This window comes from Hemibagrus wyckioides, linkage group LG01, assembly GCF_019097595.1.
Source record: "Hemibagrus wyckioides isolate EC202008001 linkage group LG01, SWU_Hwy_1.0, whole genome shotgun sequence".
Taxonomy (NCBI): Eukaryota; Metazoa; Chordata; class Actinopteri; order Siluriformes; family Bagridae; genus Hemibagrus; species Hemibagrus wyckioides.
Window position 1 is genome coordinate 9,492,942 of NC_080710.1, and position 17,850 is coordinate 9,510,791.

The 17,850-nt window shown below is 37.6% G+C and overlaps 1 protein-coding gene across 1 annotated transcript; it reads right to left on the reverse strand.

Moving 5' to 3' along the window:
• Positions 1-9,950: 9,950 nt before the first annotated feature.
• she (Src homology 2 domain containing E) lies at positions 9,951-17,145 on the reverse strand. Its single transcript, XM_058398242.1, has 6 exons — positions 16,184-17,145; positions 14,380-14,506; positions 12,302-12,520; positions 11,324-11,513; positions 10,592-10,711; positions 9,951-10,231 (listed from the first exon to the last, which is right to left on the reverse strand). The coding sequence occupies exons 1-6, from the start codon at positions 16,658-16,660 to the stop codon at positions 10,048-10,050; spliced, it is 1,317 nt and encodes a 438-aa protein (XP_058254225.1). The 5' UTR covers positions 16,661-17,145; the 3' UTR covers positions 9,951-10,047.
• Between the last annotated feature and the right edge of the window lie 705 nt (positions 17,146-17,850).

Genomic DNA, 17,850 nt, shown 5'->3' on the forward strand with positions numbered 1-17,850 from the left:
GAAAATGGAAGAAAAAAAAAATTAAACTCTTTTCCATCACTATATTCCCAATTCAACTGCATTTAAAATGCAATTTGGTTTATTGCAGGAGATATTAGTAGTATTAATAGTAGTAGTATTGTTGTTGTTGTTGCTGTTGTTGTTGATAATGAATTTATCAAGAAAAATACTAATAAAGAATACTTATTAGAATTAAGTATAAAGTTTTCAGAAAGTAAAACAGTTAGTTTTAAATTAATGCATGCTAATTTTGTAATTTTGTTTTTTTCTGTTATTATCTATAAATATTTTCTATGGGGGATGATTTTTGTTTGTTTTGCAGGCTTCTATGAGTTTAATGGGACTCGGCTTTGCACCAGACGGTTTCAGTACTGTCAAAAATTATAATTCCAAATACACTGGAAATGCAAAACTAGGAGACCTGTTTATGGTGAAATGTGGCAGCAGTAGTGCAGGATCTGGTCCAGGATACTACCATGCTGGAGTTTACTGCAGTGAAGAGGACGAGGAGATCATTCACTTCACAGGTAAAAATCTCTAAATATGCCTATAAGGTTCTAGATATTCAAATGACACAGTAATGTTAATATTAATTTTTTACTTAATATAACAGTGTATACAAGAGGACAATATACCATGATATAACATTACACACCGTATAACATTATAATGCGTAATAAACAATATAACTATTTCCAATAAATATAAACAGTCTGAATATAAACATTTAATCAGAATTACTTCATTAAGGTCAGCTGTATAATAATTACTTTCAAATATGACAGTAAATGTAACTGTTTCATTCTAAACACAGCCACTTCCCCAATTATAAAAGACTGTTCACACTTTCATTTCCCCTAAAATATTCAGATTTTCTTTAAATTATACATTGAATAAATGTATTTAAAATTTATACGTTGTAATTTCACATTATTGTAAGGACTCGTCAGAGTCAGGAAGTTTGAAATCCATTTACAGATTTATTGTATAAACCAGCAGGCTCAATCGTGATCCAAAACAGCAAAGCAAAAAAAACGGAAAAGCAAACACTAAGCAAACAAAACCGAAACACAAAACAGATTCTCGTAAACGTGGTAGAAACAGGCTGAGGTCATACACAATTATCCAAACAATGCAGAGTAAATCCAAGGCTTTGTATGTTATGTGGGAACGATACTTCGCGTCTAACAATGAGTGCACGCTGCTTATACAGGTACATCTCAAAGAATTAGAATATCATGAAAAAGGTCAATATTTTTTGTCACTCAGTTCAGAAAGTGAAGCCCATATATTATATAGATTCATTACACATAGAGTGAAATATTTCAAGCCTTTATTTCTTGAAATTGTGATGATTATGGCTTACAGGTAAGGAAAACCCAAAATTCTGTGTCTCAGAAAATTTGAATATTACATAAGATCAATTAAAAAAAGGATATTTCAAACAGAAATGTCAGGCTTCTGAAAAGTATGTGCATCAATGCGGCATGGCATGGAGGGAATCAGCCTGTGGCACTGCTCAGGTGTAAGGGAAGCCCAGGTTGCTTTGATAGCGGCCTTCAGGTCATCTGCATTGTTGGGTCTGGTGTCTCTCATCTTCCCCTTGACAATACCCCATAGATTCTCTATTGGGTTTATGTCAGGCGAGTTTGCTGGCCAATCAAGCACAGTAACACCATGGTCATTGAACCAGCTTATGGTACCTTTGGCAGTGTGGGCAGGTGCCAAGTCCTGCTGGAAAATGAAATCAGCATCTCCATAAAGCTTGTCAGCAGAAGGAAGCATGAAGTGCTCTAAGATTTCCTGGTAGATGGCTGTGTTGACTGTGGACTTCAGAAAACACAGTGGACCAACACCAGCAGATAACATGGCAGCCCAAATCATCACTGACTGTGGACACTTCACACTGGACTTCAAGCAACATGGATTCTGTCAAAATGCAAATGAAACTTACTTTTCCACTTACTTTTCCACTTACTTTCCACTTTCCACTTACTTTACTTACTTACTTACTTACTTTCCACTTACTTTCATCTGAAAAGAGAACTTTGGACCACTGAGCAACAGTCCAGTTCATTTTCTCCACAGCCCAGGTAAGACGCTTCTGACGTTGTCTCTGGTTCAGGAATGGCTTGACACAAGGAATGCAACATTTGTAGGCCATGTCTAGGATTCGTCTGAAGCTCCCCCAAATTCTTGAATGGATTTTGCCTGACAATCCTCTCAAGGCTGCGGTTCTCCCTTTTGCTGCTGCACCTTTTCCTACCACACTTTTTCCTTCCACTCAACTTTCTATGAATATGCTTGGATACAGCACTGTGAACAACCAGCTTCTTCAATGAAGCTGCAATGACCTTTTGTGACTTACCCTCCTTGTGGATGGTGTCAATGACTGTCTCCTGGACATCTGTCAAGTCAGCAGTCTTCCCCATGATTGTGTAGCCTACTGACCCAGACTGAGAGACCATTTAAAAGCTCAGGAAACCTTTGCAGGTGTTTTGAGGTAATTAGCTGATTAGGGTGCGACACCATGACTTTCCAATATTGAACTTTTTCACAATATTCTAATTTTCTGAGACACAGAATTTTTGGTTTTCCTTACCTGTAAGCCATAATCATCACAATTTCAAGAAATAAAGGCTTGAAATATTTCACTCTATGTGTAATGAATCTATATAATATATGGGTTTCACTTTCTGAACTGAGTGACAAAAAATATTGACCTTTTTCATGATTTTTTGAGATGTACCTGTATAATATGTACCTGTCCAAGATAAACCCAGAAGTGTAGTTCGTGGGTGCTAGTAATCGGGAGAGGGCTCCCTGTGGTGTTCTGGATCGTGATGAGCTGTGACAATTATGCATGGAAAAAGTTCTAACATTATTTATCTTACTTTTTTTACATCACAAAACATTGGTGTTCAAACTTTATGCCTCCATAGTATCCACTCTATAGTAGTATAGTAGACATCACTTTTCCAAGGATATGCAAATTTTACTATATTGTATATACTCATTTAACTCACTTTTTCCCCCCAGTCTCACCATCTCAGTCAAGCTCATCAGGGATCGCAGCGAGTTCCAGCTTCAGTTCTGGTCCAGGTTTTGTAAGCAAAGTGCATATGAACATGTTCTGTGGACAAAACCATTATGCAATTTACAGGAAAAATGGAGAAATCCCTACATCATTTAGAGCCAATATAAGAAAAGCAATGAAGGAAATACCAGAATATGATGTTTTGGACTCCAACTGTATCCATTTTGCCATGAAACTACTAGATGTCGACTTACAGGTAATACATTCATTTTCAAGACCTATTCTCATGATCACGACACACAATATGTATGTGTCAAGAGAAAACAAGGGTCAGTGATGACGATAGACAGAATAGCCATTTATTCTCTGCTGTGAGCTGTGAGCCTTCTGGCATATGTCTTTATCTTTACACATCCTCAACCCCAAACAGTTTCACAGCTGTCAAGATGCTACTACCATCATCAATCTGAGTTATTTTTAGTTTCTAGACAGAGATCTAATATCATTGGCTTAGCTATTCACATTCCCACTAACGGTTTATCTTGGTACATCCCAATCACCCTGCAAAGCTGGAATGCCAACTAATTCTATATAAACTGTTAATAATATTTTTTCAAGTTTATGTAAAGTAAGAGTTTATAGTCAGTATTTTTATGTGGAGGCAGATACAAGTGCAGGTGATTTATTAACATAAGCATTACAGAGACTCTGTGTGTGTGTGTGTATGTGTGTGTATGTGTGTGTGTGTGTGTGTGTATGTGTGTGTATGTGTGTGTGTGTGTGTGTGTGTACTGGAGCCTTGCACCCAGCCAACTGACATGAAAATTAAGTCTGTTATCAAGATTGTTTCTTGTTAAACTTGCTATGTGTGTTTTCTTTTACAGACTAGAGAGAACTACATTAAACAACTTTTAAAAATCACTAAAGGAATTAGCAGAAGCACAAACCAGTAAGTATGTGCTAATGGAGTGACACTCCTATCCACATTACTTCTGAATAGAATTTTCTTTTGCTATTTCTAAATCTCTTCTTCTGTTTGTGTTTCCTGTTTTATTTTAGGGAGATGAGGTCACTGCCGATATAGAGATTATACAAAAAGTGTGTGCTGGAAAAAACACATTGTGATTCTTTTTGAAAAAAGTAGAAATATGATGTAAAATTTTGGTCTTGCTCTTTTGTATTTAAATATCACGAAACAAAAGTGTGATGTCATTCAATATTATGATTATTTGGGTTTTAATTACTTGACTGCTAAATTACTTATCATTTATATACAAACGTATGGAACACTTTCTAAAAATGCAATAAAAACTAAAATCTGACATTTGGTAATGGACGGGACAGAGACAAGATTTTCAGTGTTTTCACTGAAATATTTAATTCTAATTTTTAATTATAAAGAGTTTTTAAAATGTTATATCTGCAATACACAAAAGTTGGGACAGAGGCAAAATAAGTCTAACACTGTTCTTAAGAGTGTATTGAGATTAGGTATAAAAGGAGCATTCACTGAAAGGATTAGTTTTTGCAAGCAAGGATGGGTGGGGACTCATCACTTTGTGCCAAATTTTGTGAGAGAATTGTCAGGAAGTTCAAAGACAAAATCATGGACCGAAAGACCATGGAAGCATTTTCTGTGGTCAGACCAGTCCACCTTTCAGCTGTTTTTTGGGAGAAAACAGACATGGGCTTCTATGTACCATAGATACAAAAAAAGACCATCCAGATTTTTATCAACAAAATGTGCAAAAACCAGCATTTGTGATGGTATGGGGAGTGTGGTAGCTCAGTGGTTAAGGCATTGGACTACTGGTTGAAAAGTTGTGAGTTCTAATCCCAGGCCCACCAAGCTGCCAATGCTGAGCCCTTGGGCAAGGCCATTAACCCTCAGTTGCTCAGCTGTGTAAAAAAAATATGAATTTACCTATAAGTTGCTCTGGATAAGAGCATCTGCCAAATGCTGTAAATGTAAGATACATCAGTACTGAAACACATAGTCTTTAGAGAATAGTAGAATTTGTCATGCAGCCTCTCAAAGGACAGTCCTTGGCTGCCCACAAAAATGGTACTACCCCTCTACAGGGGATGTGGAAGTTTAGTGGTTAAGATGTTGGACTACTGATTGGAAGGTTGTGAGATTGAATCCTAGGTCCACCAAACTGCTACCGCTGGACCCCTAAGCAAAGCCCCTAACCCGTAATTGCTGAGATGTATAAAAAAAAGGCAAATTGCCCTGCATAAGGGGGTCAAATGACAGAAATGTAAATGTACATTCTCTGCTCTGTTAAATGGCCATCCTGAAGTTGTGGAACCACAAAATCAAAACAAAAAATCTCAACAAAACAGGAAATAGTCAAATAGTCTTTCAAATAATCTTTCAAATCAAATAATCTTTCAAATAGTCTTGTTTGTAGTGGCTTGCTTGCCATAGCTGTCATTGTTGCATTTTTTTCTTATGATGTGTTTCACCTCTTGCCTGCTGATGTCAAGGGACTTTGACAGAGCATGGCGTGTGAGTTACGGACACATAAAACAAAACAAAACAAAATACTTTTTTAATCACACAAAATTTAACCTACAGCATTAATGCCAATCTGCCAACATGGAATCTGTCACTTTGTACGGAAAGTAGTAAATAATTAATGTATTTTTATTTTATGCAGTTTTATTTTAGACTGAATTTTCCCTAAGCACTCACCAATTGTAGCATCAAGTTTTGTACTGCTGGGTTATGGCTTTGATTCCATGTGTTTGTCTGACATTCACTGTTGCCATGGCAACCGGTCTGAAGAGAGTTCTGTCTTCTCTATCTTCTAAGGACTTGACATCAGAGCCTGGTTTAAGACACACCTACAGAACAATTGAATCAACATTTATTTTGCAAATAGTAAAAGTAATGATAAAATAATGATACACATTCACTCGTAACTCTACATATTCATTAACTGTGAAGTATGGCATTCCCGTATTTTCCAGTGAATGAGTAATATGATGCAAAATGCTACTGTGCCATGCAACTGAGAGCCTGAACACACTGCACTTTCAATTTGGTCAGGCAATATACCTAATAACTAGTTAACATGCACATTCACCACGGATGCAGATTTTCTAATTAATGTTATGAGCACTAGGTGCCTAGGTGATTCATTTACAGATTTACCTGGAAATCATATTATTAGCATTTCCCATTTGGACCATAACATGTCTGTAGTTGTGAGGTATTTAACATTTTATCAGATGCTTGAGGAGAAACACATGCAGAAACTGGGGGATCTACAGATGTGGATACAGGAGTTAAGATTTAACTTTTTCAAATTAACACTACCTCTGGAATCTCTATTGAAAGAACAATAATATAAATGGTTATAAGACAGTAATCAGAACAAATTACAGTTAATTATTTTCCTTGTGGATGTAATGCTCCTTTACGTTTTTAATTTTCTCTTAATTATTTGTGATGTTGTCTAGGGCAGAGTATTTGTTTAATTTATTTAATTCATGTAATTACCTTTCATGGCATCTAGTAGATATTTAATATTGCCTTCTCTCAGTTTCTTCTGTCTTTTAACTGCTTTTATATCCTGTTGCAATTTATTCCAGTTCTTTGACATCAGGTCCTCATATGGTGACTACTCCTTTAATGCCAAAAAAGTGAAAAAATGACTCACTTCAAATTTGTATATATTAAAGTTATTTGCCTCTAAAGATGCTTGCTTTGTCAACAACTGATTCTTCAGGCCTTCAATCATTTGCTCTGCTGCTTGCCTTTTTGCTTTTTTTGCTAAAATGACAAGTATATCAGGGATGTGCAATAAAATTGATTCTAAATAAAATAAAATAATGTGTCACTTCTGCATGTTTTTTCCTGTTAATTTTACTTAGAGAGGTTATGGTTGTAGTTATAGGATTTAGCACACTCTGTGATGTACAATAAAAAAAAAATAGAAAATGCATTTTTGTGAAGAAAATGCATGTGAATGCTGAAAGGTGAAATAAATTGCTAACAATGCTGAAAATTGCTTTTTTTTTTTTTTCCTGGAAAAGCTCGAAGCTCAAATGCAGTGCTGAAAATACATGGAAGCTGTAAAAGTGTTAAATAATGTCTGTAGCTGAAAGTATGCAGGGGTAGTCAAGGTTCAAAGTGGAGTATCTTTGAAGAAAATTTCAAGATCCTGTCTGTTTGTGTCATTTGTAAAAAAAAATTCATGCATAGTAATAAAAGTATTTTTTTTAGTTGTTAAACCACTTTGTCCTGGTTCTTGTGAGGCTTCTCTTACTCTGTTTTATAACAAAGAATGATTTGACTTGACAGAACCTCCATTTTGATTTCCCCTCCATTTCTTGTTCAGTGGTTTCTTGTTTTATCTATGATATTTGGGTCTTTTTATGTTCCAGTTGTCTTGCCATCTACTTTTTCACTAATATACACTACCAGTCAAAAGTTTGGACACACCTTTTAATTCACTGTTTTTTGTTTAGGGATTTATTTTCTACATTCTAGAACAATACTGGAGATTTCAAAACTATGAAATAACACACATGGACTTAAGTAATCCATATGTAATGACAACAAACAGTCAGTTGTTATTTTAAGACACGAAGGTCAGGTGTTCTGGAATAGTTCTTGCAAGAACAGTATTGTCAAGTGCATTTGCAAAACCCATCAAGCACCATGATGAAACTGGCTCACATGAAGACCATCCCAGGAAAGCAAGACCAAAACTGACCTCTGCTGCAGAGGAGAAGTTCATTTAGAGTGACCAGCCTCAAAAATCACCAATTAACAGCACCTCAGATTAGAGCCGTTATGAAGGCTTTACAGAGCATCAGTAGCAGACATATCTCAATATCAACTGTTCAAAGGACGTTATTGTGTATTTCGGCCGCCTTCAGCATTGTTTTACAATGTAGAAAGAAATAAACATCAGGAAAGACCATGGAATTAGCAGGTGTGTCAAACTTTTGACTGCTAGTGTATATTTCATTTGTGTTATTATTCTGCTTTCTGTATTGTTTGCAAATGATTCATCCATTTCTACATGCTGTTTTGTGTACTTTGTGTATAAAGCCATGACAGTTCTGTACATCTATACCCTGTTGCTATTGACTTCGATTGGTTAGAAGCTCTGACAGTGGTGTCAGCTGTCAGGTTTGTATTAATACTCTCTTCTTCTTTTCTTGGCCTCTTATGACAAACACATGACCTACATAAGAATCTAAGGCATCATGTGCTGTTTATTTAAATCCTTTCTTTTGCTGGACTTTGCTTTGCATTGTATTATATGATTATGAAAATAACAAATAATTATTTTTTCTATAACAGCATGTCTTATTGTGTGCTTACATAAATTGTATGGTGCACAAGGATCCTAAATCTTAATTTAAGCTTTGTGGGTGAGTTTGAGACAATAAGAGCGTGTGAGTGTCCAGGGAACATCATTACCAGTTATTCAGTTTATTCCAGATGTGCAGATGTATTTCATTGTTCTCTATAGTAACCTGGTAATCCCTTTTTTAGCAAAAAAAAATGACGTGTTCAGGCTCACACACACACACATACACACACACTTATCTTGATTTTGTTTGTTTGTTAGTCTTCCATCTAATGTATCTGTGTAATGTGTGTGTGTGTGTGTTTATGTTGTATGTATAATCCTATATACACACATCAGTCAGGTGGAGCAAGTCTTTTGTGGTTTAATTGATTTTACATTAATGTCATAGTTTGAAGGAATGCTGTTGTCTCTTTGCATTTGGATTCAACCAGTAATGTGTGCAAAGAGAGAACACAGTGTGTATGAAAAAAGAGAGTTATATATTCATATATGGCACAATATCTATTAAATCACATTCAAGCACTTTTAAAATCACAATTTCTTTATTTAAGGCTTTGCATAATCTCATATTATACAAAGGTAAAATTCTTTAAAATGTGGAATTCCATTACAACTTCATGGGCACTTTTCCTTTTTCAGATTTTAAAATAAATGCTTGACAACAAACAGAAAATTGCATATCAAATGTATAAGGAATTAATCGCTTAGAGCAGTGCACTCACCAGTAGCACCAGTAGCAGCTACAGATCCTCTACCATTTATCAACCTTACGTGCATACAGCACAAAATCAAATTAACACCCCAAACACGACTCCCAATCAACAGAAAGCTTTATCAAGGGCACTCAAGTAAGTGGGGCAATTATGAGAGACAATTCACTCATCAAATATCAGCCACCAGCCAAGATATCTTTTAATTATGAAACATAAAAAATAAGACACAACAAATGAACAACACAAACGAGATTTGTCTCTTATATATGCACGGACATTAAGGTAGCCTAAAAGACAAAGGGCAAGCTGATTGACTGATTGATTGATGTGTTGATGGATTGATTGATTGACTGATTTAAGGAGTGGATAATTTGGCAACATATCTGTATTCCTACAAGGTCCTAAGAACAGACCCCATGTTGCAGTGTGTGACTGCAGTCATCAGGGGGAGCAAATGAGTCTCATTAACCTCCAGAAGAGAAGCATCATCACAGGAGAGGCACTTTTAGCAGAGTGGTGATTAAAAAACCCAAAACATTCACAGACTCCAGAAGGCACCAGACAGGGAGAAAAGCAGGGTGTGAGGGAAATATATTCAAAAACAAATTAGAAACTATATAATCTAAACGCTGTGACTGAACTTTGACTTTGGGTCAGTAGTGGTTAGTACATGACTAATGGCTTTGGTTTAGGTCAGGAAAATAAATTTGGGAGCACCATTCAGGATAGTGAAACAAAAAATCTCAAAAAATCACACAAATATACAGGGAGGAAGGATGAGTATGAGGTTGGGGCTATTTCAGTGTGGATTTCATGCTGGTGCATATTTATGTGGCATCATTATTAGTTACATGTCCATTTACATGTTAACTGCTGTGTAGGATTTCCCAGTGTGTCTGCAAGGTGATGTAGGGGACCGGATGATGTGCTCAGCTGTAGCGAGATGTTTTTTTTGTGTTGATCAGTGTGTACGGGGTACAGGGTGCTGCAGGGTCATGTGCTCAGCTCCAGTGAAGGGCAGACGCTGGGTGCAGTAGTGGTGCACCACCTCCGGTATGCTGGGAAACACACAGCTGCTCTGGTCCAGTGTGTAACCACACTCTTTGGTCTGTGCTACAATAATGTGCACACAACCTTGGCTGGTCCTGCAGAGTGAGAGAGAGAGAGAGAGAGAGAGAGAGACAGGCAGACAGACAGACAGACAGACAGAATGATAAAGAGACAGAAAGCGAGAGAGAGAGCGAGAGAGAGAGAGAGATAGACAGGCAGACAGAGGAAGCAAGCATTTATATCACCTACATCAGCTTTTTCAATCATTGCTTAGTCACTTCACCCTTTAATATCTAAAATACACACTCCCTAAATACAGACATGCGACAAATTAAAGGAATAAACCCCAAATGGATTTGTTATGGGGTGCATTTTGCACTCCATTTGTTTGCTTAGAAGGAATAGTCATTGCAAATCAATACAAAGTTTTGCTTTAATTTATCATAAAGCCTTACTTGAGGGCAATGGAGTATTTGCTGGTGGCTGATTCGCTGTCACGCACCAGGAAGCTGGCTTCTTTACAGTTCTGCAGCTGAGCCTCAGCCTCTTGACGACTGACGCTGCCATGATACCAGCTTGAAAGACAGAGGGAGAATTACATAACATTACTAAATCCATTATGATTCGCTCTACCATGCAGAAATGAGAAGAGAGAAATAAAAATAGATCAAACACATTATCAAATTTCCATCTGAAAACTCAGTCCTACTGAATGACTTGCCACAAATATGACTAAATCTTCACTTGATATGAAAATGATCCCCATGTAAGATTATAGCGTGAGCAGTGAATTTTCTTCTAATCATTGCAAAAATCAAACAAATAATTCAGTAATTCAGTACTCTTAATCTAGACAATCTATCTACTAGTAGAAAGTAATTTGCACTTTCATCAAAATAACAAAATTTGATTTTTTTTTAGGTCTGTATTCCTAAGGATTTATAAAATTCAATATGATTTCGACCTGAAAGCAATAATATGAAAGTAGAAGATACCACTGAATCTGCTACAATACGATACAGTATGATTTTGATTCATAAGACAATATTTGAAGAAACCACTGAGTCTGCGATGATATAGTTGGATTTATTAGCTTCTGATTAATGTGTCAAGACGTTATATAGCAACAATGCACAGAATTCAAAATTAGAGTACACAGGTATATGTGAAAAGTCTGAGATACACACCTCTGTAGCTCGAGGGGCACGGTGGGGTCCACTTTATGGCTCTCAGAGTCCGGGCTGGCTTTCGGTGAAGATGGAGGGGACAGGCGCAGAGATTTGGGGGTCCAGCTCTTCACAGATCGCAGAGTCTGCTGTTTAACACCAGTGGGAGCAGCATCCTCTTTAGACACCCTCTCCACACCATCAAACTGAGCTAATGAGTGAAGATAGAGCAATAATGCTGTTCATTCCATGACATTTTCTCAATAACTAATCAGATTTGCACCGATAAATACATTTCTGTCATTAACTGGCATAAACAGGTCAAATCTTATATTGTCATTTAAACATATTAAACAGTTCATATTTAATCTGTTCATAGCTGATACGAATAACCATCCAAATCCATATCATACATGAAAGTGCCTTAATTCATCTTCATGTTCTCTTTGCTGAACATTTTTTTGGTGTTCTATTTTTTTAAGATTTAAAATCAGGAATCTCAGGAAAATTGTGAAGAAGGCAGGAAAACTGACATTTTGTTTCATACACACACACATATACACACACATTCACATGCACATTTATTCACACTGAGAGGATATTTAGCCTTTTTTCAGACTAAATCAAGACCTTATATGAAACCCATGTAGATGTGGAGAACCTGAGCTTAGAAACCTGAGCTTAAAATCGAACTGTGGACCCCAGAGCTATAAGGCGCCAGCATTATCTATAATCAATATGAATTTCTTTTATAGAAAAAAATGGACACTCGATATTTCACTTGCTTGGGAATTCTCTTGATGGAGGTCATATGACAGACCTAAAATGATTTGTTTACATGTTTAAAAGTATACTACTACTACTACTACTACTACTACTACTACTAATAATAATAATAATAATAATAATAATAATACAACAGTCAAAACTACTTTTAAGATCATGGTGTAAAACATGTTAAATACATTTTTTAAAATGAGGATGTAATGCTAGACTTACCTGACAGTGCTCGAACAATCTGCTCCTTCTTCCACTCCCACGGGAGTTCGTACTCTGCAGGTGGTCGGGGGTCAGACTCGGGCCGGGTCAGGGGGATGCCCTCCAGAACCTCCTCATATGGCACGTCGTAGATCTGTGTGGATCCAGATCCTTCTCCTTCTCCTCCGTTCAACACCACACACACCTTCAGAAGGTCCTTGGACCCGCGCCGACGAATCTCTATGGGAACAAAGGCTGACCTTTCACACACTTACACTGAGCAGGGTTCTATGGTGATTCAGTCACCTGTCACCTGTTTACTACATCAGAGAAATATTACAGCACTGGGAATCAGAGGTTACAATCTACTACTCAATGGATTTCATTTTTGGGTCCTATTTTTGCCTCATATTTTGATTAAATAGACATGGATGTACAGCATCAAATGATACTGTAGATGGATTAGGGACATAACATACATGCAAATACTTGAAAACCTTAAAAATCACAAGAAGTTGATAAATTGCTTAATTTATCAATCTATTTCTAAAATATAATATTAATAAAATTAATACCAAATACAGTTGGTATTGGTATTAATCATATCTAAGATAAGTGAAATAAAATAGCATTATTTAGATAGCCGAAGATGGGCAATGGAATATTTGCCCTATTTACAATGTATTTTTTTGTATCACATCTCAGATTGAAGCTGGGTTTCATCTTCATTTCACTCATTCTGAATCTTGAACTGTGGTCACTTTCAGCTCATACATAATATACACGGACACAACTGATCCATTAAAGCAGATTTTTATAATCAGACACTCCTGCAAAAATGCACAGATTTATTTTAATGAACCTAACATAGCTGTTCATAAGTTAGGCTCATTAATGTGTACAGTAATATTTTCGCTAAAAAAATTTTTTTACACATAAGGGCCAAAGTGACATTATTTATATGCCTGCTTGTTTTTAAGTTATTCAGGATTGGATTAAAGAACAATTCAAAATGAGTTTTCTATAAGATAATTCTATAAGAGCTCAGTCTTGAACAAGAACTCAAGAACTCCACGACTAAGATCTTGAACAGCTTTGATATGGAAGGGTGTGATTTCTCCTGCTGTAATAATAATAATAATAATAATAATAATAATAATAATAATAATAATAATAATAATCATCAAGGCTTCTGAGACCTCTGAGTGTTCCCAGACCACATTTCAATATCCATAGCCTTTAAGTATAGGTGATGATTATGTGCTATGTGCAATACTGTGTGCTATGTGCAATACTACTACATATAATACTTATAGCAAGATATGTCTATCTCTCAAGATCTCGAGATGCTTAATACATCCATGAAACTTTCAGTAAAGTGAAGAAAGTTATCTAGCCACTCAAGGTCACTCTGAAAAGCCTGCTAAAGCCATTTATCTGAGATGCTTTATCAGTTCATATACTTCATATGAACATATATTTTAGTCTCCTGAATGATACTCCATATACTTTAGCCTCCTGAATGAGTGAGGAGGTTTTTGAAAGAAAATTCCAGTTGCCTGTAGCACACAATGTACGTATTGTGGTTTTAAGGGGGGAACAGTAACAAATGCGCAGTGCTCCATCTTTCAAGCTGTGTTAGTCTGCTGTCACTTTGTGTCTGGCCTATTGTGTGAGAAAACAATGGCAGTACCAAGGGAAGGACGGCCCTGGCTTACGATTGGCTCGTTTAGCAGACCTACTTCCTGAGCTCTAGGAAGTCACTGTTGGGAGAGGAGGGGGGGCTTTCTCACACAGTCCAGCACACTGGGGGGGACAGCAGGGGTCAACTTCCTGCCCAGAGAATGGGGCAAAGGAAACACAGACAGGAAACGGGAAGCAGAAAGAGGAAACTGCACCCATTGTCCCTGCACAACACCATCACCGTAGCAACCACCCGAGGGGGGGACCGACATTTAAAACAGGGTGCTGTGATTTTAAATCCCTAAAAATCAGTCCTTCAGTCATCAAGACTGCGAATGCGCATTTTTTTAAGAAGAAGACAATAGAAAAATACGAGCAAAAAGAGCAATGTAGATAAAAAGTGAAAGATAGAGGACCTGTGATAATGAGTTGGGCATCATAAGGCTCCATATATCCATCATTCTCTCCTTCTCTTTCAGCTTCTCTCTGCTCTCTTGTTTTCTCAGCATCAAAAGGGTCTGCATAGTCCTCCAGGATAATCAGCTGTTTAGAGGGAAAGAAAGATGCTAGCATGAATCACTTGGGATTACAATGTAAGTTAATTGCGCATAAATTTTTTACAGGGTTTTTTTTTGGAAAATGTCAAGAATCTTTTGGAAACACATTTAGATTCATGTTTTCTTTAAAAACAAACAAACAAAACAACAACCACCATACAAATAACTTATTACATTTTACAATATTAATGAATCATGGATCATGTCCTTTATATAGCCCACAGTGTGCTAAAATGCTGATTTTACAAGACTAAATAAGCAAATTACTAATAAGCAAATTTTATAACAATTTACTGAGGGCCATTTTTGTTTCCAGTTTAACAAGGTTTTTCCTTATTCACTTTTATATAATGAAACCTTATGGGCAGATAAACTGCTTCTGCTGTTACAGTTGTTTAATATGCATCACAACAAATCCAGTAAGGGGACATTCATTAAAATGACTTTTAAAAACACCTTTGAATCAGAAGACATTGTGTTGTCGTCCCCCCACCCACCCACACACACACACTTCTATCCAAAGATACACACATCACCACCAACGCCCCTGGACTTTTTTTAATCTTGACTTCATGAGAGTCTCATTTCTGTGGTATTATGTTCAAAGAGTAGCTGGAGGGCCAGTCCATCTATGGGTTACAGCATGTGTGTCAAGTGACATAATTCTTCAAACGCTACCTTCACTGGGGATGGAATGAAAAGACACATTGTATTGTGTGTGCAATCTATTCTTTCTCTATTTGTGTTTGTGTGTGTGTGTGTGTGTGTGTGTGTGTTTGCACCTGGGCATATCAATGTTTGAAAATGACATTGGAAAGAAAAAGAAAGAAAGGTATAAGGGTCTAAACTCTTTGTGTGTGTGTGTGTGTGTGTGTGTGTAGGATGACTGAATAGAGACAGGAAGAGAGGCAAGGAAAGGTTTGTGCTCATTGTGCTTGCTCTCCTGCTACTGTACTTGGGCTGATCGTAATGTAAGCACACAGCAAATAGGGGATAGGAAAGGAGAATGGGAGGCACCATAGAAAGAGAGAGAGAGACAGAGAGAGAGAGAGAGAGAGAGAGAGATGTAGTGTAAGGGTGGGGGAAAGGGGATATGGTCAAAAACAAAGGAAGCTGGAAAAGAGATATCGATCTTGTTTTTTTTTTTTTTTTGTTAATTAATTAACAAAATCGTTTTCTTTGGTTCCCACAGACATTAGAAGAGAAGAAGGGGAGTTGTGGCATGCCATGGGTGCAACGCAGTAAAAACTCAAACTAGATAAACCACAGGTTCATAATATAAAATATGGATTATACAGGGACGCTTTAGGAAGGAATAATTTTGCTTCAGAGCTACACGACAAACACACAAAGCACGTGAATCTTTTTCCAGTAAATGCCTACCTTTTCTATCACATTCATGAACTCCTACAGTGATCAGTTACTTTATGGAATAACACATAAGCAGTATTTTTGTTCATTTCATTTGGACACTATTAGGCCTATATATGGAGTTAATTCATTGATGGGTTTTCCATAGTGTATTGGTTAACACCTGATGCACTACAAGGTTAATAGCTCATATACAGCGTCTGATTAGATGATTAGCTCGTACAATAGGGTGCACAATGTGTGTTAATTCAGCAGTGATTCATATACATATATAACAGATCTGTTTGCCCACCGTTTCAGTTTTAACAGGTGTTTTTCCACGCTCTGTTTCGCTCAAGGTGCCTTCAGCAGCAGCACTGTTGTATTTCTTCTCCTGCCATTTATCCTGTTTATCCACTTTGATCATTCGGCTCATGTACGCGTCGCCGATGGCGCTTGTCCTCAGCGTGCGGTGATCCTCGAAACCCTCCATCTTTACATTCTTCTTACTTTTCCCAGGTATCAGGATCTCCCATATCTTGGCATCCTTAACCGAGCCCGGACTCGATTGGTTTCGGCCCAGTTCAACGGCCGAGTTTTTGCGATTCCTCCCGGAGAGGAGTGAACCCACTCCGCCTGCGTTCTCCGAGTTTTTCCGCGGACTCGCTTTGGCTCCGGTTCCGCCGCTCAGAGCCGCTCTGGGTCGGGTCTGCGCTCCGGATTCAGATGCAGAGCGAAGTCGGTCCGAGCCTGTTTTCAGAGTTGGGAAATCTTTAAACCACTTGGCCATGATAAAAACCTTGATGCACAATGCCTCCTCTCTCCATACACAAAAAAACGCACAGCAACTTTCAGGAAACTTTCCGTGAACTTTCTTTTGAACCTGGTTATTTCCTTCGTGTAATATCTATCACTAATTAAGCTCTGATCAGATTCGTTATTATTGTGAGTGAGTAAAAACAAAAAAAGGAAAATCTTTTTAGAATTGATGATGTGCGGGGAATCTATCTAGATATTTAAAGTCTTTTACATAATCCTAATTGCAGTTATTATCCCATTCGTTGTCTTTTCTATAACTTTTTTTTTTTTTTACATTTCACCACATTTTCTCCCCCTTACATTTGAGTACAATGTGCTACCCGGAATTATTCCCGCAAAATAAACAGGAGCCTCTGGAGGGCATAAACGCGGAAAAATTGGAAGGTTTTCTTCGCCAAAGATCCCATTCCCGGTGTGTCCGACCTGAGCGCCAGTCAACGCAGAATGAAAAGGCTGTGCGCGTGAGCGTGTGGCAGCGCGCGTGCGTGTGAAACGGGATGGAGGGGGTTGTGGCTGCTGAGCCCGTTTAGAGTGTACGTGTAGCAAGAGTTTTGTTGACATGATGAACTATATGGCCAAAAGTCTGTGGACGTCTGACCACACATGTGCCACAGAAATATACCCCATCAGGTGAAGTGAATAACACTGATTATCTCCTCATCATGGCACCTGTTAGTGGGTGAGATATATTAGGCAGCAAGTGAGCATTTTGTCCTCAACGTTGATGTGTTAGAAGCAGAAAAATGGGCAAGTGTAAGGATTTGAGCGACTTTGACAAGGTCCAGATGGATGGCTAGATGACTGAATCAGAGCATCTCCAAAACTGCAGTTCTTGTGGGGTGTTCCTGGTCGGCAGTGGTCAGTATCTACTAAATACTGGTCCAAGGAAGGAACCGTGGTGAACCGGAGACAGGGTCGAAGAAGTTAATGCCGGTTCTGATAGAAAGGTGTCAGAATACACAATGCATGATGGGTCAGGGCTGTTTTGGCAGCATTAGGGGGACAAACACAATATTAGGCAGGTGGTCATAATGTTATGCCTGATCAGTGTATGCTTGTTAAACATCCCATTCCAGATTTCTGCTTTCTGTAATTATAACCTCCATTCTTCCAGGAAGACTTTTCACTAGATTTTGGGACATGGTTTCGGGAATTTGTCCA

Bases quoted from the DNA above. Each gene is read 5' to 3' on its own strand.
- she (XM_058398242.1), bottom strand. From the start codon at position 16,660: ATGGCCAAGTGGTTTAAAGATTTCCCAACTCTGAAAACAGGCTCGGAC. The intron at 14,507-16,183 runs GTGGGCAAACAG...CCCTCTAAACAG, and splicing joins CACCTGTTAAAACTGAAACG to CTGATTATCCTGGAGGACTA. The intron at 10,232-10,591 runs GTAAGGCTTTAT...CTCACTCTGCAG, and splicing joins AAATACTCCATTGCCCTCAA to GACCAGCCAAGGTTGTGTGC.